The sequence below is a fragment of the Nicotiana attenuata genome, chromosome 6 (assembly GCF_001879085.1).
Source record: "Nicotiana attenuata strain UT chromosome 6, NIATTr2, whole genome shotgun sequence".
NCBI lineage: Eukaryota > Viridiplantae > Streptophyta > Magnoliopsida > Solanales > Solanaceae > Nicotiana > Nicotiana attenuata.
The window spans coordinates 85,771,072-85,798,713 of record NC_031994.1 but is presented as its reverse complement, the minus strand read 5'-3'; the positions used below and the strand labels follow the sequence as shown (position 1 = coordinate 85,798,713).

General features: G+C 41.9%; 2 protein-coding genes across 2 annotated transcripts; both read right to left on the bottom strand.

The window, feature by feature from the left end:
* LOC109228062 lies at positions 14,707-15,132 on the bottom strand. Its single transcript, XM_019393244.1, has one exon. The coding sequence runs from the start codon at positions 15,130-15,132 to the stop codon at positions 14,707-14,709; it is 426 nt and encodes a 141-aa protein (XP_019248789.1).
* Positions 18,299-26,008, bottom strand: LOC109227372 (DNA-repair protein XRCC1). Its single transcript, XM_019392510.1, has 8 exons — positions 25,588-26,008; positions 24,839-25,027; positions 24,004-24,115; positions 21,821-21,906; positions 21,595-21,705; positions 21,178-21,264; positions 18,611-18,943; positions 18,299-18,497 (listed from the first exon to the last, which is right to left on the bottom strand). The coding sequence occupies exons 1-7, from the start codon at positions 25,765-25,767 to the stop codon at positions 18,611-18,613; spliced, it is 1,098 nt and encodes a 365-aa protein (XP_019248055.1). The 5' UTR covers positions 25,768-26,008; the 3' UTR covers positions 18,299-18,497.

Sequence of the window (27,642 nt, the reverse complement as noted above, 5' to 3'; positions counted from 1 at the left end):
CAGTTGAAAGATTGGAATTTGAAAGGTTTGACCAAGAGTTGACTTATTTGTATATGAGCTCGGATCGGAGTTTTTATGATTTGGTTAGCTTTGTTGGGTGATTTATGACTTAGGAGCATGATCGGAATTGGCTTTGGAGGTCCGGTGTAGAATTTGGCTTGAATTGGCGAAGTTACTATTTTGGCGAAATTCCGGTTGATAGGTGAGATTTTGATCCGAGGGTCGGAATGGAATTACGAGAGTTGCTGTAGCTTCTTATGTGATTTGGGATATGTGTGCAAAATTTCAGGTCATTCGGAGGTGATTTGGTTGGGTTTTTGATCAAATGCGTGTTTCGGAAGTTTTAGAAGAACTTAGGCTTGAATTCAATGTAATCTGATGGTTTTGGTGTTGTTTGAGGCGTTTTGATGATTGGAACAAGTTTGAATAGGGTTTTAGGATGTGTTGTTGCTTTTGGTTGAGGTCCCAGGGGCCTCGGGTGAGTTTCGAGTGGTCAATCGGACCATTTTGGTTTTTGGAAAATTGCAGATTTTGTTCCACCAGTTGCAGGCATTTTTGGCCTTCGCGTTCGCGAAGGGAATCACGCGTTCGCGAAGGGTTGGGTTCTGGTAAGCTACGCGTTCGTGAGGGTCAAGGCCGCGTTCGCGAAGGCTTGGGAAGGAATCGCAGCGCGTTCGCGAGCAGGTGTACGCGATCGCGAAGAAGAAATTGTAGAAGGCCAGTGTTAAGCCTTCGCGTTCGCGAGGCATGGGACACGTTCGCGTAGGTTGGTGAAGCTAAGTCACCGCGTTCGCGATGGGGTATCGCGTTCGCGAAGAGGAACTTTTGGTCAATGGAAATTTTGTGCTTCGCGAACGCGAGGCTTTGACCGCATTTGCGAAGAAGGAATAGCAGGCCTGGGCAGAATGTTTTAAAGACGTTTTGTTCGCGAAGGTGGGGGTGTTTTCCACCATAGCTGCTCGTTTTGAAGGATTTTTGAAGGAGATTAAAGAGGGATTCAAGGAGAAACGTTTGGAGGTAAGAATTTAGGAACTAAAACTTGATTATATTGTGAAATCCACCTAGAAATTCATGGAACTTAAGCAAAAATGGAAGAAACTAGGGCTTGGGATTTTGAAATTTGATTTGGGGATTTGAAGGACCAATTGGGGTCGGATTTGAGAACTTTTGGTATGTATGAACCCGTGAGGAGATAAGGAACCCGTTGATGTGAAAATTTCTGAGTTTCGAGAAGTGGGCCCGGGGCTCGGGTTTTGCCAATTTCGAGATTTTTAACAATTTTCAATTGTTTTCGATTGGGTATTGTTCCATTGGCATATTGTGATGTATTCGCTCTGATTTTGGATAGATTCGACGCGCGTGGAGGCCGATTTGAGGGGCAAAGGCGTCGCGAGCTATGGATTTCGCCGGTTCAGGGTGAGTAATGATTGTAAATAATATCCTGAGAGTTTGAAACCCCGGATTGCACACCGTAGTGCTATATTGAGGTGACTTGCACGCCGGATAGCGAGCGTGGGGTAGAGCACCGTTGATGGATTGTGACTTGGTCCGTCCCGATTGATGATTTTACCGCGTATTTGACTGAAACTTATTTGTTATTATCATGATTTGGGCTGATTGCCATATTTGGGCTTCGTGCCAATTATCTGAACCCTTCGTGGATTTTTATCACTGTTTCCTCACTATTTTGATATACCACTTGAACTCAGTCCTGTTGATTATACTGTTTTACAAACTCAACCGCTTTAATTGAACTTTGAGACTTAAATGATATTTCCACTGTTGTTTGGGCTGAGCACTACTATTTTATTGATGCCCGAGGGGCTTATGATGTTTTTTGGACTGAGTGAAGCTGAGGGCCATATGTGAGGATATGTTGAGCGATGTGAGGAGGCTTCCAGGCCTCGTGAGTGATGTGAGGAGGCTTCCAGGCCTCGTGAGGGATGTGAAGAGGCTTCCAGGCCTCGTGAGTGATGTGAGGAGGCTTCCAGGCCTCGTGAGTGATGTGAGGAGGCTTTCACGCCTTGTGAGTGATGTAAGGAGGCTTTCAGGCCTTATGAGTGATGTGAGAAGGCTTTCAAGCCTTATGCTATATGCCACGAGGTGGCTTGATATTGCGCTTGGGCCGTAAGGGGCCCCTCCCGGAGTCTGCACATCCCGAGTGAGCGCCGTCGACGATATATGGATCGGGCTACACGCCGCAGTGAGATGTGGATCGGGCTGCACGCCGCATCGGTTACTATATGATACTGTTCTTAGAGTGATCTGAGAGAGAGAGCCCGAGGGGCTGAGAGTGAGTCCGAGGGGCTGGTACTGTTTTGAGATATTGCCCGAGGGGCGAACTTTTATGTGCTCATCTTGCATATTTACTTGCCTTTTTACCTGTTATACTACGGTATTTGTGCCCGAGGGGCGGATTTTTCTGTGCTTATCAGCACTAACTGTTTTGAAACCGTTTCGTAACTGTTGAAAAGATCATTTTCAAAAGAGATTTAAACTGAGCCAATATATTTCTAAAGATTTCACAGCTTCACTGTTTTCTCAAAGGATTGTACCCTGCTTCTATACAGCATGTTGGTTGCTTTACGTAATTTCTTACTGCTCAGTTATTATTTACCTTTATTACTCACTGAGTTGGAATACTCACTTTACTCCCTGCACCTCGTGTGCAGTTGCAGGTATTTATTCACCCGGTAGCGGGTATTGGCTGTTTGGAGGCAGAGCTGTAATAGTTTAGCGAGGTGACTGCCAGCGTTCGCAGCGCCGTATCTTTCTATGTTGTTCATTATTCCTGTTCAGTGTATTTCTAGACTTGTAAATGTAATTACATTCTTATAGATGCTCGTGACTTGTGACACCCCGATTAGGGTTTTGTCGGGTTGTATTTTCGCTGTTTAATACTATTAAGTCATATTTAAGATGTTTATTTATGTTTAACTATTTTTGAAAAGACGGATTGGGCTAGTTGGCTGGCCTCGTCTTCACGAGAGGCGCCATCACGACCAGTGCGGGGTTTGGGTCGTGACACCAACACTATGCCCTCCTCAACCATGAAGTGACATTTTTCCCAATTTAGCACAAGATTGGTGTCTTCACACCGGGCCAAAACTCTATCCAGATTTCCCAAACAGTCTTCAAATGAATCACCAATCACACTGAAGTCGTCCATGAACACCTCTAATATATCTTCCACCATATCTGTGAAAATGGCCATCATACACTGTTGGAATGTTGCCGGTGTATTGCACAACCCAAAGGGCATCCGAGAGAAAGCAAAGGTGCCATAAGGACAAGTAAAGGTTGTCTTCTCCTGATCCTCCAGAGCTATCAAAATTTTATTGTACCCTGAATAACCGTCCAAGAAACAATAGAAGGCACGCCCAGCAAGGCGATCTAGCATCTGGTCCAGAAAAGGCAATGGGAAGTGATCCTTGCGGGTCACTTTGTTCAGCTTGCGATAGTCCATCAACACCCGCCATCCGGTCACTGTCCGGGTTGGAATAAGTTCATTATTAGCATTGGTCACCACAGTCATACAACCCTTCTTCGTCACACATTGCACCAGAGAAGTCCATGAGCTGTCAGAAATTGGATACACCACGCCTGCATCTAGCCACTTGATCACTTCTTTTTTCACCACTTCTTGTATTGCCTCATTGAGCCTCCTTTGATATTCCATGGAGGGTTTTGCATCATCCTCCAGAATAATCTTGTGCATACAGAATGCGGGGCTTATTCCCTGAATGTCAGCTAGAGTCCATCCAATTGCCTTTTTCCGTTTTTTGAGCACCGCCAATGTGGCGTCAACCTGCATGTTAGTAAGACAAGAGGAAAGAATAACTGGTAAATTGAATTAGAACCCAAGAATTCATACCTGAGGTGTGGAGGTAATGGCTTCAANATCGGGACCTCACTAATCTACCTCACAATCCAGGATGACAAAATCAGCTGGCAAGATAAATTTGTCCACCCGGACGAGCACATCATCAACAATACCCAATGGTCGCTTCATAGAACGGTCTGCCATTTGCAATCGCATGGAAGTTGGCCTCAGAGGCCCAATACCCAACTTGAAAACTGAGAAGGGCATTAAGTTGATGCTTGCCCCAAGATCACATAAAGCTTTGGCAAAGTCTGCACTACCAATAGTGCAGGGGATAGTGAAAGCACCGGGATCCTCCAACTTCGGAGCCATTGAATGCACTATAGCACTAACTTGGTGGGTCATCTTGATAGTTTCACAGTCCATTGATCTTTTATTTGTAACCAAATCTTTCATGAATTTAGCATAACCAGGCATTTGCTCCAAAGCCTCCACCAAAGGCACGTTGATGGATAAGCTCTTCATCATGTCAATGAACTTTTTGAATTGATTCTCACTTTTCTGCTTGGCTAGCCTCTGAGGATAGGGGGGAGGTGGCCTAGGAAAAGGTGCCTTGGCTTTTGGCACAACCGGCTCCGGCATGTCAATTACGTGCTCCCTAGACGGGTTCACGTCACTTTGTGTTTCCACCTCGGCCTCATTACTGTCAATCCTCACTTCATTGTTCACATTGTCATCAACCACATCTTCAACTACCAAAGGAACTTTATCTTCTTGCAACTCAACATCATCATCCACAACTTGCTTTTGTTTCGAGGCATTCACATCACCGCCTCGTCCACTCCTAGTGGTCACAGCCATAACATGATTGTTTCCTCCCTTTGGGTTCACTACCGTATCACTTGGTAGAGCACCCTTAGGGCGTGTATTTAGAGACTGAGAGATTTGACCTAGTTGCACCTCCAAATTCCTAATTAAAGTATTTTGAGAAGCCAATTGCGCATCGGAATCCGCATTCTTTTTCATCATTTGTTCGAACATCATTTCAATTCTACCCATTTCATTGTTGGATGAACTAGGACCCTAGGAAGGAAAAGGTGGTGGATTGCTCAGTTGTTGGTACATTGGGGGCCTTTGAAAGTCTTGACCCTGATTTCCTTGGTTATTGTTCCACCCGCCTTGATTGTTGTTGTTTCCACCCCAATTGTTGTTGTTGCCCCAGTTTCCTTGATTGTCGCGGTTGTTATTTTGATTTCCCCAATTGTTGTTCCCTTGATGTTGATTGTTCCAATTATTGTTGCCTTGTTGTTGGTTACCCCAATTGCCCTGAGATCGCCATTATTGTTGTTGGTTGGAAGAATTTCCTCTTTGGCCTTCGTAATTATTCACATATTGCACCTCCTCATTTTGCTCATCATAGCGATCATCTTGAAATCCATTACCATAATTGTCAAATTGATCCGAATTCCCTTGGTTCTGTTAACCTCTTTGCCTTCTTTGGTTCACTAGCATGTTAACACCCTCTATAGCATTCACTTGGCGAGGATTTTGGACTTGTTGCAACTGTGCCTTTGCCAATTGGTTCCTTGTTGTTGTAAGTTCTGCTATAGCCTGTCTATGGTCATGTAGTTCTTTGTGCAAATGAGTAACCGTGGGGTCACCCCGAGGCACATTGGCTCGACTTTTCCAAGAGGAGGATGTGTCAGCCATTTCATCAAGAATCTCACAGGCTTCATCATAAGGTAGCTTCATGAAATTGCCTCCAGCCAATTGGTTCACTATGCATTGATTTGTTATATTGATGCCCTGATATAAGGTTTGTTGTATCATCGCCTCTGTTATATCATTGTTGGGGCATTCTTTCACCATAGTTCTGTATCGCTCCCAAATCTCATGCAATGGTTCGTAGGCTCCTGCTTGAAGGCTAAGATCTCATCCCTTAGTGCTGCCATGTGTCGCGGTGAAAAGAATTTGGCAATGAACTTATCCGCCAACTCATCCCAAGTTGTGATGGAATGGTTGGGAAGTTGCTCAAGCCAGTCCAATGCTTTCCCCCTAAGTGAAAAAGGGAAAAGCCTCAATCTAAGTGCATCCTCAGACACGTTGGTTTGCTTGCTCCCCCAGCAGGTATCCACGAACCCCTTGAGATGTTTCTACGTATTTTGAGTGGGAGCACTGCTGAAATACCCACCCTGCTCCAATAATGTCAGCATCACGTTGGTTATTTGAAAATTCCCCACCCGAATACGGGGCGGAACAATAGCACTTGCATAGCCTTGGTTGGGGAGAACTCTGGGAGCCACTCTTGGAGGTGGCGGAGGAGGGTCTGGAATATTGTTGTCATTTGCATTGGCCCGATGGCCTCTACGTTGTCCTTGAGGTACAAGAGGCACCTCTTCTTCTCTAATGTCATCTACCTCCTCCCCCGCATTCACATTTCCAAGAGGGTCATTAGCATTTAAAGACATTTTGGTACCTGAAGTATTGACACACACAAATTAGTAACAAGAAGGAAAGAAGAACAAAACACAAATCTAACTAGATAGAAAGCCAAAACTGTTAGCTCCCCGGCAACGGTGCCAAAAAGTGATCGCTGCCAACTCCGCACTACTAATAAGTAGAAAGAGAGGGTCGCAATAGCTTTCACCCGATTTTGGGTCGGGATCGATATCCACAGAGAGCTAGGATTGGAATCGAGTATCTATCTAGATTAGGATTGCGTATGTATTCTTAGTTACACTTCTATTCATTTTTGGGATTTTCTTAATAATTCTACTTTTAACAAACTACAAATTGTAAATTAAGCTAAGGGTTAAATGCTATGGGTTGTTCAAATAGTGTAAAGGGCACTAGGGTGGTGACTACCGCCTAGGCGGTCAATTGACGGGTACTCGAATCTAAGGAACATTTGACATATTTGGGGAGTATGTTATAACCGTTGCACGAGTTTACCCACTCTACACCTCTCGGTGGTTCGAGTGATTTTGCTCGAATTGGCTTTCTCAAGACCAATTGGGTATGCAATTTTGCTCAAGCAACTAGGGTTCAATTCGGGTATTACTCTCTCGAGGTTTAACCCTTTAATTGGGGCTATCAATCTCTTGAGTACGCCCCAATTCATTGTTGGACCAATTTCGGAGATTTAGGCACTCTTTCTCAAGAAGAGCTTAAGTCAACTCAACACAAACTAGTATTTGCAACCACTAATTCAGAAATTAACCATGAAATTGGCCCAAATAACAAACACCCATAGTCAAATTAGCCCTAAAATACAAGACCCATCAATTACCCACACTAGGGTTGAGCCACAACCCTAGCTAAGGGTCTAGCTACTCATATTCAAAGAAGAAAAATAAGAAATAGATGAAGATGAAAACATATTAATTAATTGCTAGGCTAAATACAAGGATTCAATGATGAAAAGTAAGTAAAAATGCCCAAAATGGCTAAGAAAAGTCGACCCACGTGCGCAGCTTACATATTACAATATCTGATACCCTAAAAATAGAAAAAGAATCTATTTATACTAAGCTTAAAAATCTGGACAAAATTGCCCCTGCGGGGTTAGTGCGGACCACACAAAATGGACCGCGGTCCGCACTGGGCTCTTGACTTCAGAATTCTTGCTCTCTGAACTTGGGCTCCGCGGACCGCACAGAATGGACTGCGGCCGCGGAGGCTTCTAGTGCGGTCCGCACAAAGTTGACCGCGGACCGCGGAGGCTTAAAACTTGAAAATGCAACCTCTCTGAATCTTGGCACCGCGGACCGCAGAGAATGGACTGCGGCCGTGTTGCCTCCAGTACGGACCGCACAAAACTTAGTGCGGCCGCACTGCCTTTAAACCTGAATTCCACCTCTCTGAATCTCCTAGTGCGGACCGCACAAAATGGTGTGCGGCCGCACTGGGCTTGTTCTGCCTGAGCTTGCCTTGTCTTTGATACTTGTGCAAGTTTCACTCCTTTTGAGCCGATCTTTGACATCTTGTCACTTTGCTGATCAAACCTGCAATCAAGCACAACTTGTGAGACTTTTGGGACTATTTTGTATGAATGTTTAATCAAAGCATAAGCAAGAAGGAGTATAAAATACGTCAAAATCCCTAGTTATCAATGCTGCCTCTTCGGCCTCTACCCCTTATGCGACCGCGGCAGATTCTGCTCGTTCATCGATCCCACCTGCTGCTTCAACGTCAATTCCTCTAATTGTGGATACCTCGACGGAGGATCCTTCAACTTCCCCTTTATACCATCTTGTGGATGGAGAGGATGAATCGCTGACAGGTGATAGAGATCTGATGCCCCGCAAGAGGAGATCGATGGATATCGACGATGGGGTTGCTCGGGTCGTGGACTCTGTGATGGATGACTTTACTCTTCGTGAGACGGTGATCATTGTTCTTGAAGACAATGTCGGACTAGCGTTTGAGATTCTAAGATCGACGGAGGCCGACAAAGGTATGTCTATCCCTTCTATGATGATGGAGGCCGAAGGGCCAGCCGCTGGGGCTTCTGATTCTTTGGTGCAAGAGGGGCTGTTGACCTTGCAGTCTGCTGATGATATTTCTTTACCGGCCGATGGGACAGACAGAGGCGTTGTCGGAGATGGTTATGAGACGGGTTCAGACGTTGATGTTGCTAACCTGAGGATGATGAAGGAAGTGTTTACCCGACTTGAGGTGAGGTTGGAGGGGTCTACGAGTACCATTGCGATCCCCATAGATCGTGACATGTTGAAGAATACGGAGAATATAGTCCCCGCCCTCGGCCCTCTTTACTCCGACGTGGAAGGTGAAACCCTCAAAGAGCTAGATGATGTTACTCTGTCGATGAGCATAGCCGGCCTTGTCCTCAGGGTGAATATTTTAGGACTTCGTCTTTCTAACTGTAGTGTTTTGCCTTTGTTTGTGGCGTGTCCTTATTTTTCCTTTCCTTCTTTTTCTTCTTATGTTTGCAGACCATGATTTTGAGATTGAAAGCGCTCGAAGGGAGAAGAAGCGTAAGAAAATATTTGAGAAGCTGGAGCGCAAATATTTTGGGTACCGCGGTAAGTATCGGGAGATTCGTAGGCATTTTGGCGAGGGCGGCAACTTGCAGGCACTTCATGATGAGTTGAAGGAGAAGGATGACGAGCTGGTGAGGGTCATCAAGAAGTGCAGCGTCCTTGAAGGAACATTGAGAGGTAAGGAGGAAGAGCTCGAAGTCAGCAAAGTGGTCGAAGCCCACTGCACCAATCTCCAAGCTCAGGTGGTTTCGTTGTGTGCCCAGATTGAGGAGTGCCAATTCAGAGCGGATGCTCTAAGTGGCAAGGTTTCCAAGAAGTAAGAGGATCTTGAGAAGGCAAAGTTTGCTCGGTCGGAGGCTTTGAGGAAGGCGGAGGCTCTCAAGGTAGTGATCCGGACTTTCCATTATGAGCGAGAAAATGATCTAGAGATGGCAAGGCTTAAAGAAGAGCGGCTTGATGAGAGGATTGGAGAGCTGGAGAAAGAGACTTCTGTCCTCTACGATCGAGTTGCTGCTCTTGAGGTCGAGAAAGCCCGATTACTGGCGCAACCGTCCTCTTCCCATACTTCAGATTATCCTAATGTTCCTTGAGAGTTGTATGAGGGGTGGATTCATACCGAGGCCCAGTTAGATGTGTTTAGAGATTTGTATGTGGCGGGATGCGTTTCTGAGGCTGCCTTCGATGATGCTCGTGTTAAGGCCCATGAAGCTCGAGTCGCTCGCAGGTATGGCCCCGCTATGTCATAGGCAAGTGAGGATGAGGGGGCGAAGGTGCAGACCGGCTCGAGGAGAATGCCTGGTATGAAGCTGCTTATCATGAGGGCGAAGGCGGCAATGGCGAGCGTTGATGGTCAAGGGGCGACACCGTTGAGGGCCAAGTCGGCGGGGATGTTGAAGGTCATAATGGTGGTGGCCAGTAATTTTCTCTTTTGATTTTTTGTATCTGATTCTCTTCCTGTGGTTCGTTTTTGTATTTGTATGTTTTTTAATTCTGTCGCTTGGTTGCTTTGAATTTTCCGACCGTGATCACTTAATGGCGAATGGCGGCCAGAGGTTGGTAGGCGTTTGTTTGAACAAGTTTTTAATTATGGCCGAGGGCCGGCATGTGTTAGTATGAGTAAGGTCGAACATAACCTTAACTTGATTATGGTCGAGGGCCGATAAGTGTTAGATCGAACAAGGTCGAACATAACCTGAATTTAATTATGGCTGAGGGCCAGTAGGTGTTAGTCCGACCAAGATCGAACATAACCTGAATTTAATTATGGCCGAGGGCCGACATGTGTTAGTTCGAGAAAGGTCGAACATAACCCGAACTTATTATGGCCGAGGGTCAGTAGGTGTTAGCTTGAACAAGGTCGAACATAATCAGAATTTAATTATGGCTGAGGGCCAGTAGGTGTTAGTCCGACCGAGGTCAAACATAATATGAATTTAGTTATGGCCGAGGGCCAGTAGGAGTTAGTTTGGAAAAGGTCGAACATAACCTAAGTTTAATTATGGCCGAGGGCCAGTAAGTGTTAGTTTGAACACTGTCGAATATAACCTAAGTTTAATTATGGCCAGGGGACAGTAGGTGTTAGTTCGAACAAGATCGAACATAACCTAAGTTTAATTATGGCCGACGGCCAGTAGGTGTTAGTTCGAACAAGGTCGAACATAACCTAGGTTTAATTATGGCAAGGGGCCAGTAGGTGTTAGTTCGAACAAGGTCGAACACAACCTAGGTTTAATTATGGTCGGGGGCCAATAGGTGTTAGTTCGAACAAGGTCGAACATAACCTAAGTTTAATTATGGTCGGGGGCAAATAGGTGTTAGTTCGAACAAGGTCGAACATAACATAAGTTTAATTATGGCCGGGGGCCAGCAGGTGTTAGTTCGATCGAGGTTGAACATAACTTGAATTTAACTATTATGTGTCGATAAGTGCAAAGTTTGTCGAAACCGTAAACTTTAAGCATTGTTGCTTTGGTCATATATTTGGAGAGAATAATAAACTTCAAGCATTGTTGCTTTGGTCATACACTTGGAAAAATTACAAATTTTCGGGCGTTGGCTGGCGTTCCAGTCCCAGTCTATCTAGTCCCTTCTTTGGTTGACCTGGAGAGTGCTCGAGAGGTCGAGCAATGAACTAACCGTCCTGGTCCCGTCTTTGCGTACTTCGACTTGAAGTGTTCCCTTCATCGCCTCATTAAAAACCTACTCGAGAAAATCCAATAGGGACAAAACTCAAGTGAGGGAAAAAAGAGTACGACTTGGGGGACGCTTTATCTCTTAAAAGTTGAAGTACTTGAGGTGGGTAATATTCCAGTTATTTGGTAGTAGCTTTCCTTCCATTGTTTCTGGTTGGAATGACCCTTTGTTCTCTCTTGCCGTGATTTTGTACGGACCTTCCCAATTTGTTCCTAGCTTGCCTTCCCGTGGGTCTTTGCCTTCTTGTGTTTTAGCTTTAAGCACGTAGTCCCCGACTTTGAGCGGCCTAACTCTTGCTTTCTTATTGTAATAGCGTTCTGCTTGCTGTTTTTGGGTGATCATTCTTACATAGGCCATGTCTCTTCGTTCTTTGACTTCATCGAGCTCCTGCCTTATGCTTTCATCGTTGCTTGTACCGCTCTCGTGGGAGTATTTTAGGCTGGGCTCTCCGACCTCGATTGGTATTACTGTCGGTCCCATAGACCAAAGAGTAAGGTGTCTCTTTTGTGCTTGTTTTCGACGTTGTTTGATAGGCCCACAGTACTTCTGGTAATATCTCCGGCCTCAGTCCCTTGGCGTCTTCAAGCTTTTTCTTCATGATGTTCAGTATCGACTTGTTGGAGGACTCTGCTTGTCCGTTGCTTACGGGATGGTACGGCGTTGAAAGTATTCTTTTGATAAGCCATTTCTCCAAAAACTCGGTGGTCCTCTTCCGCGTGAACTGGGGTCCGTTGTCGCAGCTGATCTCTTTGGGAAGACCAAACCGGCATATGATGTTTTTCCATATAAAGGCGATCACTTCTTGTTCACGTATTTGGCGAACACTCCTACTTCTGTCCATTTAGAGAAATAGTCAGTTAATACCAAAAGGAATCGTACGTTACCTCGCCCTGCCGGGAGGGGCCCACGATGTCCATTCCCTATTTGATGAACGACCAAAGTGAGGTGATCGAGTGGAGGTGTTCGCCTGCTTGGTGAATCATCGGAGCGTATTTTTGGCATTGCTCGCATTTTTTCACGAAGTTCGTGGCCTTCTTTTTTATGGTGGGTCAGTAATATCCTGCCCGTATGAGGCATCTAACCAGAGACCGATTGCCGGAAGTGAGATCCACAATGGCCCTCGTGGACCTCTTCGAGGACGCGCCGCGTCTGGTTTCGGCATAAGCATTTTGCCAGAGGGCTGCCGTAAGTTCTCTTATATAGGTCGTGGTGGATGATACTGTACCTGACTGCTTGCGTTCTCAGTTTTTTGGCTTTTTTTGTCATCGGGGATCATGTCGTCCTACAAATATGTAATAATATGATTGCGCTAGTCCCAAGTTAAGCTTACGGTTCTTACCTAGATTTGATCAAGCGATGAGTTGAGGAGGTGGACTATGTTTTTGTCTCTGGCTGCGATGCTTTTGGTGGTTGTGGCTAGTTTAGCAAGGCCGTCTGCCTCAATGTTCTGTGCTCGGGGAATTTCGCGAGCTGACATTCGTCGAACTCGGGCATCAGCTTGTAAATTTCAATCTACTATTTTTGTAACCTTTGTTCTTTGATTTGGTAAGTCCCTGTGACTTGGTTGACTACGAGTTGGGAATCGCAGCGTAATTTTAACTGTCTTGCTCCGCACTTGAGTGCTAGTCTCAAACCTGCAATTACGGCCTCATACTCGGCCTCGTAATTAGTCATATCTGGGCACCTTACGGACTGGCAAATTACTTCGCCTGTTGGGATTTCGAGTACGAGTCCAGTCCGAACCCTAATGCGTTGGATGTGCCATCGGTGTATAGGACCTAGAGGTCTTGTGTTTGGGGGAAAGTTTGAGTGGCTTCTCTTTCAACTTCAAGCATTATTTTTGCGTTGAAGTAGGCGACGAAGTCAGCGAACACTTGTGACTTTATCGCTGTTCATGGCTGACGCGTGATATCATGCTTGCTCAGCTCGATGGCCCATTTGGCCAGCTTTCCCGATAGCTCGGGTTTATGAAAAATGCTTTTTAGGGGGAAAGTCGTGACGACCAAGATGGGATGGCATTGGAAATACGGTCTAAGCTTTCACGAAGCTACAACCAAGGCTATGGTCAGTTTTTCGAGGTGAAGATACTTCATCTCGGCGTCGACTAATGTTTTGCTAATATAATAGATGGGGGATTGCGTAACTTTGTTATCTCGAACCAGGAATACGCTCACAGCTACTTCGGATACAGCGAGATAAACGAGGAGACGTTCTCCTGGCTCTAGTTTTGAAAGTAGTGGTGGTGATGACAAGTATGCTTTTAATTCTTTTAGGGCTTAGACGCACTCCGAGGTCCACTGGAGGCCGTTATCCTTCTTGAGTACGGCAAAGAATTTGTGACATGTATCCGATGATCGTGAAATGAACCTTGACAGGACGGCGATCCAACCAGTAAGCCTTTGAACCTGCTTTTTAGTGGTCAAGTGTTCCGGTATCCCTTCGATGGCTTTGATTTGGTCAAGATTGACCTCAATTCCTCTCTGTGATACTAGGAAACCTAGAAACTTTCCTGAGGCCACGCCAAATGCACACTTCTCGGGGTTCGGCTTCATTCCGTATCGCCTAAGTATGTCAGAAACTTCTCTCAGGTGGTTGATGTGATCTTCTTTCCTTCTAGACTTGACCAACATGTCATCTATATAGACTTCCATCGTTTTACCGAGTTGGTCCTTGAACATCCTTGTCACCAACCTTTGGTAAGTCGCCCCCGCGTACTTTAACCCGAAGGGCATGACCCTGTAGCAGTACGTTCCTTGATGGGTGATGAACGTGGTTTTCTCCTGATCCTCTTCTTCCATGAGGATTTTATTATAACCCGAATAGGCGTCCAAAAAGCTCAGTAGTTCGTGCCCGGCTGTTGTATCGATGAATTGGTCGATATATGGTAATGGGAACGAATCCTTAGGGCATGCTTTGTTCAACTCTGTGAAATCCACGAAGATCCGCCATTTCCCATTCTTCAACCATGACCACGTTGGCGACCCACCGAGGGTATTTCGACTCCCTGATGGAGCCATCCTCTAACAGTTTTTCTACCTCTTCACATACCGCGTCATTAATTACGGAGTTAAACTTATGTCTGACCTATCTTATTGGGGTGGAATGGGTCGACGTTCAGTTTATGTGTGGTGATTTCCTTTGGGATACTCGGCATATCTGCATGGCTGAAAGCAAACAAATATGCGTTAGTAGTTAAGAATTGACAGAATTTACCTGGTTCCTAGAGTTTGCAGTCGATGTAAGATTTCTTGCTATGGTTGTTGAGGTCTAATTGAACGAGGTCGAGGTCTTTTATGGTCGATCCTATAGCTTCGACCATATCAGGGTCTTTGATGACGTCCTCGCTATCATCACATATCGACCTCGCCCCTATTAATTGTTATGCCTCTTTTTCTTTGTCTTCCATTTGTTGAGTGATCGTGCTGTCTAAGGCGATGCGGTAGCATTCCCAGGATGTGCGTTGTTCCCCTCATATGTTGAATATTCCCCACAGGGTCAGAAACTTGATGACCTAGTATAAGCTGGGAGGGACGACTCTCATGGTGTGTATCCATGGTCGCCCTATTATGGCGTTGTATGCCGTGTCTTGGTCCATGACGTAGAACGTGGCTTCCAGAGTGACGCCACCGGCCAGAACAAGGAGTGTGATTTCACTAGATGTTCGCTCGACTGCATTATTAAAACTAGTTAGCATGATGCAGCACGCACTATCTTATCTTCGAGTTGCTTTTGTGCAAGTACTCGAGCATGGATAATGCATGTGCCGCTCCCATCATCTACCATAATGCATCTCACATCGGTATCTAAAATTCGTAAAGTAATACCAAGGGCATCAAAGTGAGGAAAAGCCAAACAGTTGGTATCTGACGTATCGGAGATGATACTCTCTTCGAGTTCGTCATACCATTCGCGGGTGATTGAACGTTTGAGCTTGTGGGTGGTGGTGAACTTCACGTTGTTGATGGAAGCATCGTCGCCGCCACCAATGATCATGTGGATGGTGCGAGTTGGTGAGGGCGGCTTTGGTGGTCCTTGGTGTTGTTCGCGTCCTCTAGCAAAGTTGGTCCTTCCCCGGTCGCTCAGCAACTCTTTGAGGTGTCCTTTTCGTAACATGTTTACGACCTCTTACCTTAGAGCAATGCAATCTTCGGTATTGTTCCCTCGTTCTTGATGGAACGCGCAGAGGGCATCTGACTTTCTGGTGCTCGGATCTGACCTCTTCTTTTGTGGCCACTTTACTTTTGGTCCGAGCTTCTCCATGGCATAGACTATTTCTATAAGTGACACACAAAAGCTGTGAGTGGATACTAAAGGGGGCATACCTCTTACATTCCGGTGAGTCCCTGTCCTTGGTCTAGGCGGGCCTTCTTCGTGGCGGGAGGAGGGTGCAATGGCTGTTTTGACATACGGTTGATGCTGTTCTCTGTTAGATCGTGGAGCTACGAGATCTCGCTTGGCATTATTTCTTCGATCTTTCCTGGATTCGGCTTGTACCGAGGTCAGTCGGTGAGTTGTTCCATTGAGGCCGTCCTCATCTGCTCGGACCTCGGCACAATATGCATTGTGTATCTCGTCCCAAGTGGTTGGAGGGTACTTCATCAGCCGACTTAATAACTTTCTTGTTGCCCTTGAACCATCTCTGGTCAGCCAGTTCTGAAGGCTGCGACCGCCATCCCTTCCGATACGTTCGGCAGGGTCATCCTTACTTAGTTGAATCGGGCGAGGAAGTCCTTTAACCCCTCTCCCGGAGACTGTTTGATATCATATATGTCGTTCACTCTTGCTTTGGCCTTCTTGGCCCCAGCATGGGCCGTTACGAACTTATCGGTCATCTCTTCAAAAGTTCCAATGGAACGCGTAGGTAGTTGTGAATACCATGTTAACGCTCCTCCTGTGAGGGTTTCACCGAATTTTTTCAATAGAATGGAAGATACGTGTTCCTTGGCGAGGTCATTGTCTTTCACAGCGGTGACTTAGTGAGTCACATGATCTTCGGGGTCGGACGTGCCATCATATATCCTAAGGTAGGGCAACATTTTAAAGGTTTTTGGTATGGCATGTGGGGCGACATCATCACTATACGGCTCCTCGACGAACCGGCCGGCATCTCTCTTCGGCAAGAGTTTAGGGGTGCCCGGTATCTTATCGACCCTTTCTTGGTGTTCTCTTATTTGGTCCCAGAGTGCTCTATTCTCATTCTCGATTTCCTGCATCCTTTTCAGAATGGCTGCAAGAGTGTTGTCGCATGCACTATTAACGACATTGTGAGTAATACCTGTCATTGGAGGAAGAGGGAGTTGGTTGTGCTGCTCATCGGTTGGTTGTATGATGCAAGTTCTTGCATTTTCTGTAGCCGTATCTCGAGCGGGCTTATGGAGGACGGTGGTGAGTGTGTCAGTTAGTCATGCCTCAAGGAGCTTTTTTAAGGCTGGGGGCGTCTCTTCCGCCACAGATGTGGAGGCTCCCTTACCGAGAGATTTTGTGATGCTGCAGTGAGGAGGAGGTGATCCATCTCGTCTAGGGGAGGCATTGGGCGTTGCGTCTCCGTCTGCTATTTCACAGCTTTCATTGATGACATTCATGAGGTTGGTTGGGAGTTCACTTATTATTCTTGTCCTTTCTTCCTTGTTTACCTGCCATATTGGGATTTGTGCACACAAAGAAAGGAGATCTTGTTCTTGTTTTTGTTTTTTACGCTAGTGATCCGTGTTAGTGATACATCTAGAAGAAACTAAAAATTTAACTAGGAAATCCCCAAAGACGGCGCCAAATTGTTTGACCAAAAAATATAATCCTTGGTTCAAATAATTGAATTTACGAGATAAGGGATTAAGCCTAGTTAACAATAATTTTTCTAGATGCAAATTTCGAAAGTATGGTCAACGATGGACAGATCTGGGAGAGATATTATAGTGATATGCAATAATTATTCCAAATAGCGTGAGCAACAATAGAACATTCAATAACAATGAATAACAATAAATGGCATTTGAGTAAATAGAAAGAGTGAGTCACCTAATAAAGGATGAACTAGGTGGTTGTCCCTCCTCACAATGATGAGTGACAGACAAATCCTTGAATGTTTGAATTATTCTCGGATCTGATGGACAGTAGGGAATAATTCGGACAAGAATCTTGATGAAAATGCACTGTTTGTTTTTCAGTAAGAGAGAGAATCTTTAGTCAAAAGTTTGTTCTTATAGATGAATCTCACGTGCCCCACATTATTGGTCCCTCTTTCAATATATATATGAAACACATTTCTAACAAACCCTAATAGTACAAACTCTAATAGTACAAACTGCAAAGAATATTCGCTAGAATATTCCCTTTAATATCTCATTTCAAAAACCAATTGTTACAGCTTCATTAGTGATGCTCGACCTCGACCATTATCTGACATCTTGACCACGGCTCCCGCTGACTCTTCGTCTACGAGTATTTCTGTTTCCTAGTCCACCTCGGCTAATGACGGCTCGAAAATTCTTCCTTCCTTATGGGGAATCTTATTTTGAATATTATTAGGGAGAAATTCAAAAATAGCCATATTTACAAGTGGTCATTCAAAATAGCCACAGTTTCAAAAGTAATCGAAATTTGGCCACTTTTTAATTAAAGATAAATCTGAACGAAAACACTGTTCAACATTCGAAAAATACTCCAGCATAATATACTGGAGTTCTAGCATAAATATACTAGAACTCCAGCATACTATAATGGAGTTCCAGCATAAGTATACTGGAACTCCAGCATATTATAATGGAGATCCAGCACAAGTATACTGGAACCTAGCATAATATACTGGATTTCCAGTATAATATACCGGTCCAGTATAATATGCTGGAAGTTCATACACTGGTGCACCGATCTCCAGTATATTATGCTGGACCGGTCCCTGTTGCAACAAAATACTGGGTATTTTTCAATGACTTTGCAAATGCTGGCTATTTTCAAATGACCAGTCCGAAAACTGGCTAGCCCGTGCTATTTTGACATATTATTATGCAGATTTCGACCCATACAAAGAACGTGTACTGATATTGACACCAAAACTAGATAAGCATGAAGTATCTCTTTAGATAAAAAGCTCTCAGTTAACCATGACTAAATTTGGAATAAGATTAAATTTTATTTCGTTTGGTGAAACACCAAGAGTGCCACAATCGTCTTTTTTCAGTATTTTTACCAATCTATAGAGACGGTGATATCCTGCTTGTATATAAGAAAATATGCCACATGAATCTGCAACAACCGGGGAACAATATGATACACGAGCAGGAGAAAAGAAAACGAGGGAATTTTATATAGTCTGGGATTTCACGATGGAAAAAAGATTCAAGCAATTAACTTGAAAAAGTGAAAACTGAAAGAAGAAGAAAAAGTCTGTTAAGCCAGTTGGTAGGTTGAGCAACATACCCTCCTAAAGTAATTGAGTTTTTGTACTATCTACAACAGGCTACAGATGACAACTCTTGGATCTTGATACCCGCTCAACATACAAAAGAAAGAAAACAACCAAAAATAAGGAGCGGAATTGAAAAATTAGGTTAAGCAGATATACGCCTACTCTACCTCCCATTTTCAAGCTCACCTAGTGTTTTATAATGGTAGATGCCACAGCATTATAAGCTTGGTTAATTTCCTCTTCCGTCATCTCAATGGTATCATCACTGTCATATGCTGCAACATCATTGGCAATGTCACCAGCTTTTCTGCTAACACGAGTACTCTGCTTTTTTATCTTCAAAAGTTCATCATCTTCTCTATTTCGGTACTCCAGCTCATAGATCTGTTTACAGGTCACAGCTTGTCTGCAAAGATCCTTGCGTGGTTTAGCTGAACTAACAGAACTACTATCAAACTTTGCCAGCTCCTCAACTGCCCAAGGGACACATGCCCACTGCTCAGTTATTTGGCGAATATCCTAAAGAGTTGACGACCAACAAGAAAAAAACAGAGATTAAATGGAGGATGAGTCGGACACATTATCAAAATCTGGAGTAATGCAACTAATGCCAAAACCTTTCAATTCAGTAATCAATTTTTTTCTTTTTTATACAACTTGAATTTTATCCGTATAACTATTCTATTACAAATCTTATAACAAAATTTCCAGCAAGTTTGTACCGGAAAATTAACATGAATACAGCTAAAATTCTGACAACATTCAAGGACCAAAACCGTGATGAAGTTTCTCCACAGGAAGCACAATATTCAAAGAATAGGCCGAGCAAATAAATCGACAACCTACCCTCCATTTCCTAGGACACACAATTCAACTTCAAATCCAAATCAAACACTTCTAGCCCTAACAATGACTGCTTACTCTTTCAAATGAACAATTAAAATTCTCTCCAATGCACAGCCTTCTTTTTATAAGGGCAACGGCACAGCCATAAAAGTTTTTCAATGGGTTCATCGCATCACCTTGGTCAATCATTATATGTTCCATGTTGAAGTTATTCACTTAATATGAAAACTGTATTCACCCATTATGCTTAATGTTCTCGCTTGATGGGACTCAAACTCCAATTAAGCACAAAAACCTATGCTCGTATGCTCAAAATCAAGTCTGCTACAAGATGTAACTGAGGTCATTTGCTCATTCAGCCTTATTTCCTAGGACACACAATTCAACTTCAAATCCAAATCAAACACTTCTAGCCGTAACAATGACTGCTTACTCTTTCAAATGAACAATTAAAATTCTCTCCAATGCACAGCCTTCTTTTTATAAGGGCAACGGCACAGCCATAAAAGTTTTTCAATGGGTTCATCGCATCACCTTGGTCAATCATTATATGTTCCATGTTGAAGTTATTCACTTAATATGAAAACTGTATTCACCCATTATGCTTAATGTTCTCGCTTGATGGGACTCAAACTCCAATTAAGCACAAAAACCTATGCTCGTATGCTCAAAATCAAGTCTGCTACAAGATGTAACTGAGGTCATTTGCTCATTCAGCTCTATGTAGCTGTGCCAGCGGTCCAACTCCTACTAACACTTGCTTGGAAACCAGCAGTCTTTTGCCATCGTTTAACACCATTCCCAGTTGCTTATCATTACGCACCCCTCTACACTGCCAACCATCACCAATACCACCCTAGTAAACCACCTATAATCCTAACGTGCCTACATGATAGCCACAACATCTAGCGTTCGCCCTGACTATACACACGACATTTGCTGGTTACCACCACCACATTTACAGGTATTTAATGTACTTGAGGTTGATGAATTGACTGCCATCACTCTCACAACCTTCCTCCATGTATTTAAGGTACTTGAGAATGAAGAATACTCTCAGAAACTTTTTTTTTTGGAAAAAGGCAACAAACTCTCAGAAACTATGTTGCTCGGACTATCCGAAAATGTCGCCGGGTGCGTGTCGGATCCTCCAAAAGTAGTGTATTTTGGAGGATCCGACACGGGTGCAGCAACATTTTGGAGAGTTTGCGCAACATAGCTCAGAAAATAAAATTTCTTGATGGCATGACAAATTACTTAATAAACAAAATTCTATCATGGAAATGCTCTTCAATAATATTGTATGGTAAAATCTAACAAATAATTAATTAGATAAAAGTTTGCAATCTAACTATTTGGTGTAGAGCGCTAACTATTTTCTTCATAAAATAACTATCAACAGCAATCTAACTATTTGGTGTAGAGCGCTAACTATTTTCTTCATAAAATAACTATCAACAGCAGTAACTAGTTTGTGTCAAACATAAAATACTACTTCATCATCCATGGCAATAACTAATATGTTCAAACAGTCCAACATTAGTAATCAACACTCCCAAACCAATTGGGTTCAGCTATAAGAACAAAGAGTCCAACATCAATGGTGCAAAATAATTTATAGCAACTGAATATGTTACCACAAAATTGGCAAGAAGGAACTCCTGAGGCAAAACTATAGCAATTTCAAATGGTGACAAGGGAAACAAATTTAACAGCAAATGGTTAAGTTGATAACAGAGTTACTATCGTCCTAGAAGCTTTTTCCGGGGTGGGGTGGGGGGTTCATATAGATTACTAAAGGATATCCAAAATGGCAAGTAAAAGACCAGCAACATAATTCTTATTCAGTATAAAACAAACATTCAATAGACAAAAAAGGTGGACAATTCTTGCAAAAAAAGATTTACCTGCCCTTGCTTAAGAGAATCTATGGCATCCTGTAAACAGGTTAGAATTCCCTCAGCAGCTATTTTCTTCATCTCACTGGGTTCTGGCTGTATCATAATCAAATTTGATGGAGTAAGAGAGCTTGTGATAAACAACTACGTACAATTATGCAGGATTAAGTATTCATTCAGACACTGGACTCTTTCTTGCAATTCCACCAATGCATTTCTCACCTTCTCTTCTCCCTGCTCCCACCCAAAAAAGAAGTAACAAAATTCTTGACCTATTCTTTGACAGAGCTCCGTTTTGTTATGTTTTATTTTTAATAAGACAGAACACAAAGCTATTTCATGCTTAAATGAAGATGACCAGTCAGATTGAGAACACTCAAGTACAAGCCAACATCTGATTCCAAAAAATTAGATACATCACTTTACCCTTTCATCTTGATTCTCCAGCCATGATATGGTTCGATTAAGATCATCTATAGCCCATTTTTTCACATTAGAAGGAGAAAACCCATCTTTTACCTCATCACAACGTACCTCCTGTCACAATAAGATAATGTGAATAACAAAAACAAGTTCTGGAGAGTTGATACATAATTTTAAATCTATATATTCGGTGAACCTGTGTAATTACAGACAAGTAAAAAATAAGTACCTCAGATGAAAGAGTAGTAGTTGTCTTAAAAGGTGAACTTTTTTCTTCTCTTTTATGAGATTTTCTAGATGTGGATGGTTTTTGATCTGCAAGGTCCAAGATGGGTCAGTTATGGAATATAGACAAATGGAAAATAGGCTAAAGAAAAATCTCTCTTCTTTCATAAACAGAGAAAAAGAAAGTTTCTATTAAAAAGAATGAAAATAAATTAGTACTTTGTCCCATGACTCCTCTGCCATCAGGTCACCAACTTCCTTGACCTTCCGGCACCGGATAGTCATCAGGCCCCATATTATTTTACGACTTTGCAGAGACCTGAATTTTGGTATGAAGTCACTCAGGCATGGTCACTGCATGAGGAGGCACCCCTTCCCCAGAAGTTTAAGGCGCTAATTTTTCTAAGTTGATTAGAGAGAGATGTCTCGGGTCCCTAGATATTCTATCCCTACCCTTGTCAATTTTAGGTACAAGTACCCTCTTGCCTAAGGTCATTTAAGCTTTTCCCCGAAGTATGGCATAGGTTTTTTCAGCACCATAGCGCCTGGGATTTGAACACTAGCTCGAGTATTTTCTCTACCCCTTCTTACCCGGAAAAACTAGGGAAGCCTTATGTACTTTAACTCGACCATCTTTTCTCATTCGAAGTTACATGTTTCTCCCTATCATTTGTATGTCGTATATAGGTAGGCAACAACAACAACAACAACAACAACAACCCGTATATAGGTAGGCCACTTAAAAATTAAGATACATTTCATTTTCTTTATCTGAATTAGCAGTAGCTTCATGTGGACCAATTGAATAACATCGCCTAAGCAAGTCTCTCAAAACAGTCCAAAATTTTGAGGATAGTCACTTGTTGGATAATAAGATATTCAAATCATGAAAAAACCATGCATGCTTGGAAGGGGATAAACAATTGGGGAGGGCAAGCAATGCATCTTGTTATCAGTTGACATCAAGCATGGATTAAAACAGCAGGAATTCCAAAAGCACGAGTGAGGAGATATATTAGGCTGTATTAGATAATTCTAAGTTTCACTTATACATTACATTTCATTTCTGAACGGGTACTTCGACATTACATGTTGATTGAATAGAGACACAAACCCCAGAGACAAATTTCATTAACCTAAAACTTAAACAATTCACTGAAGTTGGAAAATCTAGACATTAAAAAGCCACTCATGGATTAATCACTCACCATCACCATCAGGTTTTTGGTAAATTTTGTTGCAGTGTAATTTTTTTGTTAACCTTCTAATTCCAAAAGCTACAATACTGACTACCTCTCTAGACATGTATCCAGAGTACTTGTGTCAGCAAGGTGCAGACACCAAATGAGCATGCCTACTCAAAGGAAAATAGCAGCATGCTAGATTCATTTAGCAAAGCTGCAAAACAATACTTTAAAATAAAACACGAAGAAATCGTAAATAGGTAACTTTGATGTGCATGTAGATGCCTCAAAATATACATATCTGTACACACACACACACACACACACACACACACACACACACACACACATATATATATATATATATATATATATATATATATATATATATATCGTGTCTATGTGTGTTATTTATTTAGCGACTTTATACAAAGTACATTAGTTCACCGATCCTTGAGATGTTTATGAAAAGAAAGAGGGTAACCAATGACATAATGAGAAGTATCTATGCTGATTGCACCCTAATCTAAATAAGTTGATGGGCTCAATAATGGAGACACACTTTAAAAGTTAATCAAACTTTTATAGGGGGAAGGGGAAAAGGATTTAAGATATTTTTTCTCTTTCTATTTTCTTCTTGAGGGGGGGTCGAGGGGAACCATAAGTTAAGCGGATAGGGTGGACTAAGATATAGTCTCTTGCACGTAACAAGCCTCAGTCTCAAACAAGCAGGGGTCCGCTATATGAATCCTTAGTTCCTCACTAACCATATTCCCCATTTAAATTCATCTCAGGTGTCTCTTGCACTTGTCTATGCAATTTTCAGCATTAACAAATGTTCTACCCTATCTCTATTATGACTGAAACATGGGTTAGCTAGAAGTATCATTCACTATATTGAGGTTCAATGAGTCCCATCCTTGTTTAAAACACAAATAGTCTGCATGTTTGGGGTGGGGTGCGATGGGGGAGGGGAAAATAGACAAAGACAGAGAGAGGTAACCTTGGCTGGATTCATGAGAGACACTTTGACACCTCCATGGTTTGCCAGCATGCATAAGGTGGGTTTCAATTTCAACGAGTTTTCGTTCTTTATAACACTCTGTTATCCACTCCTGCACAAAACAAGCAAAAACCTTTAGACTTAGAGAGAGCATACTTTGTAGAAGAAAAATTAAATTCCAATAGTAACCCCATGTCCCCACATAAAGAAGGTACTCAATGTGAACCAATTTGAACAAAATAACACCCACAGTTAATCCCTCATTTTCATGTCATGTGGATGCCTAATACTTCCATATACAGCGCAAAGCACCCTCTGCCCAACTCGCAAAAAAAAAAAAGAAAACAAAAGATGAATAAAACAGAAGGAAGTCACAACAAAAAAGAAACAAATACTTCTATCAGGATTTTTCTCTCAAGTAAGTTATCCCTTGATATTACAGAAATACCAAAAGAGTAAGATCCACATCTAGGTCTAAAACACTCTCATGTTCATATACAGATTGAAGTATCATTTTCTGCCGAGGAAATAGCATTAATAAAATAGAAAGGACCACACAGAATAATATTTTTGAGAAGGTAACAGCATAGAAAGGATCACACGCGCGTAGAAAGCAAAAGGAAATTGGCACAAAAAAATTTCCAGGAGAACAGGAGCAAGCATATAGTTCTATTTCAAACACAATGACAAAATTGAAGCGTACAAAGCAGCATTTCTTCGTTGAAACACGTATTACTTGGTGCATCACTATCTCCTAGGACATCAGCCTCCATTCTGTCATAATGGACTTGCAGGAAATCAAGTCATTTATACACTTATAAGGAGAGAGGTAGACCTTTGATACAATTGTTCCATTATCTGCTTCAACTTGACGAAACTTTGGTGTATTGGGAAATGCACAGATCAAGAGTGTGCAACCCGAGTTCCAATCAGGTTCATACTTGGCTCCCATTTCTAAAGCATGGGACCTTAATGTACCACGCTCGGGATTGACAAAACCTGATAGCACAAATACAACCCCTTCCTGCAGCATTCAGAATATGGAATAGTGGTCAAGATTTAAATGAAAAAACAAACGAGCTCAATCAGTCAACTATTCCAAAATTAGTAGGGCCGACTATATGAAATGCTGAAGTATTAAATTCCACTCCATTCACCACATTTTGATACAAACGAAGCTAAAATTAACTAGGTTCAACTATGTGAGTCCTATATATTCATTCTGTGCTATTTAACCCATTTCATGTCAACCCCAGCTAAAATTAGTTAGTGGTCGAACAATGAGCACTCTATATTCTTTCCACTCTATCCTACCCATTTCATAACAAATGCAGCTAAAATTAGCTTGTGTCCAATATAAATCGTAGGTATTCATTCTGCTCTATTTAACCCATTTTAAAACAAACAGAACAAATCAGTACAAGTCCACTACTTGAATCCCCTATATTTATTCTTCTCCATTCGGCCAATTACATTACAAAAACAGCTAAAAATTAGTTAGTGCTGACTATATAACTCATTCCGCTCCATTTGGCCCATAACATAACAAACACAGCTACGATTTGGGAGAACTCAGAAAATTACCATAAGTTTTGAGAAATTTGAACCACTCGAAGTCGAAGTAGAAAATTTTGCTTCATTTTCGGCCTCGTTACTCTGACCTGAACCACTTGAGGCTTGTTTTGAACTCATCCATGAAGGAAGATTACGTTTCCTGCCATTCTTGTCACCGTCGTTTGTTTGGTCTTTCTTTGACGCAGACATGTTCAAACGGCACTGCTTAACGATCGATATTCACCCAATTTCAGACTAAAAGAAGTCAATTGAACATGCAAAACGCTTATTTACATTTACACTGATACAATTGCTGAAGAACATATAAATTTAGGGCATATTGCATATTCAGAAAGAGTAATCACTTTGACGATATCAGCAATTTGATTGATTTTTTAAGCATATTTACTTCATTTTATGGTACTAATATATTCTCTATAGCATCATTTAGCTTCTCTCCTACAAAAAAAAAATTAGTATTGGATTTTTAATCGTATTTATTTGATGGGTTTATCAATTGTTGCCATCATTTTATAATGTATTGTATTGTATTATATTGTATTATATTATATCATATCGTTTTATGAATATAATATTTGGATAGATTGTATTATTTGTTATTGTTAAATAATATTTTACTATATGGTTTGATTGTATCGTGCTGCACTGTAACTAAATAAGTTTACTGAAATACCCTTAATTATTTAAATATTAAATTTATCAAAAATTATACATAAAAATAATTTAAGAAAATAAAACAGAAGACGGCAAAACACCTTAAGAAAGCAGGACAAAGGAGCGAGACACAAAAAGGCAAAACAAAGGAGCACATCTAATTAGAATTGAGTTAAAAGCAAATTAGGAGAAAAAATAAAACAGAAGGCGGACACCTTTAACGTTGGCGGCAGAAGTAAAACAAACTAGGTTATAGGTTGGACAATTGGAGTTAAAATAAAAAAAAAAAAAAAGGTAAAGGGTAGAATTGTGGAGTAATAAGTAAGGGTATAATTGGAAAAAAAATAGGAAACAATCCCACCACACCAAATCGGTTGTTTCAAAAAAAGAGTCTTTTCATTGTTCCGGAACATTGAATTTAACAATACAGTACAACAAATTTTAATGAAACAATCAAAACAAACATTGTTTTGAGATAACAATACAATACGATACAATGGGAAACAACCACCCAAACAAGCTGTTAATGCTAGAGTATGTCTAAATTAGATATAGTAGAAATATATAACTAAAAAGAAATACAATAGAATTTCTAATACTCCCAACATTTCAAATTAGATGAGTTATTTCCCTTTTCAGTCTGTTCTAAAATAAATGACACATTTTTAAATTTGGAAATAATTCAACTTTAAATTCTTCATTTTATCCTTGATGAGAAACTTTTATAACCACACAAATGTCATGGCTCCATAAAACTTTTACCCTTTAAGCTTTTAAGACCACCAGTTTCAAAAGTCTTCTTCTTTTTTCTTAAATTCCGTGCCGAGTCAAACTACCTCATCTAAATTGAAACAGATGGAGTATCTAATAAGGGAGAGTTAGCAGACATCTGGACGACATGTTCGCTTACCATTTAGGGGCACTAATGTCTTTTTGGTTTAATTTGTGCTTCCTCTTGGGAGTACCATCAACCTGCGTGTTTGAACTCCATCATTTTACGTCCAACAACCTAATACTCTTTTGTGACGTCAGGTGGACATGTGAAGAACCCACGGGTTCATCCCTAGTTCATGGCACTATGACAACCAGCAATATGTTCATTTTTTCTCTCTTCGATTTAGCATTAACAACATAGTAGCTTGCTTTCTAGAGGAATCTAAATAGTCTAAATCGGTCAAATACCATATGTAGCACGTATACACACTCATCACCTTGCGTATACGGATTTTACATAACATAAATAGCACCATTTACCTAAATCCTAAGGGACACAAAGTTAGGCAAGATACTTACCTCAACTAGGCTAACTCAACCCTTGAATATATAGCTTTTCCCTTAAAACTCGCCTCTACACGACTCAAATCTAACCAAAATTGACCTAATAACATCAAGCAATCCAACAGAAATCAA

Excerpts from the sequence above, each read along its gene's own strand:
- LOC109228062 (XM_019393244.1), bottom strand. The coding sequence starts at position 15,132 with ATGTTACGAAAAGGACACCTCAAAGAGTTGCTGAGCGACCGGGGAAGG.
- LOC109227372 (XM_019392510.1), bottom strand. The coding sequence starts at position 25,767 with ATGTCTGCGTCAAAGAAAGACCAAACAAACGACGGTGACAAGAATGGC. Across the intron at positions 21,907-24,003 it reads CTCTCATGAATCCAGCCAAG|ATCAAAAACCATCCACATCT; the intron begins GTTACCTCTCTC and ends TGGACCTTGCAG. Across the intron at positions 21,706-21,820 it reads CTACTACTCTTTCATCTGAG|GAGGTACGTTGTGATGAGGT; the intron begins GTACTTATTTTT and ends TTATTGTGACAG.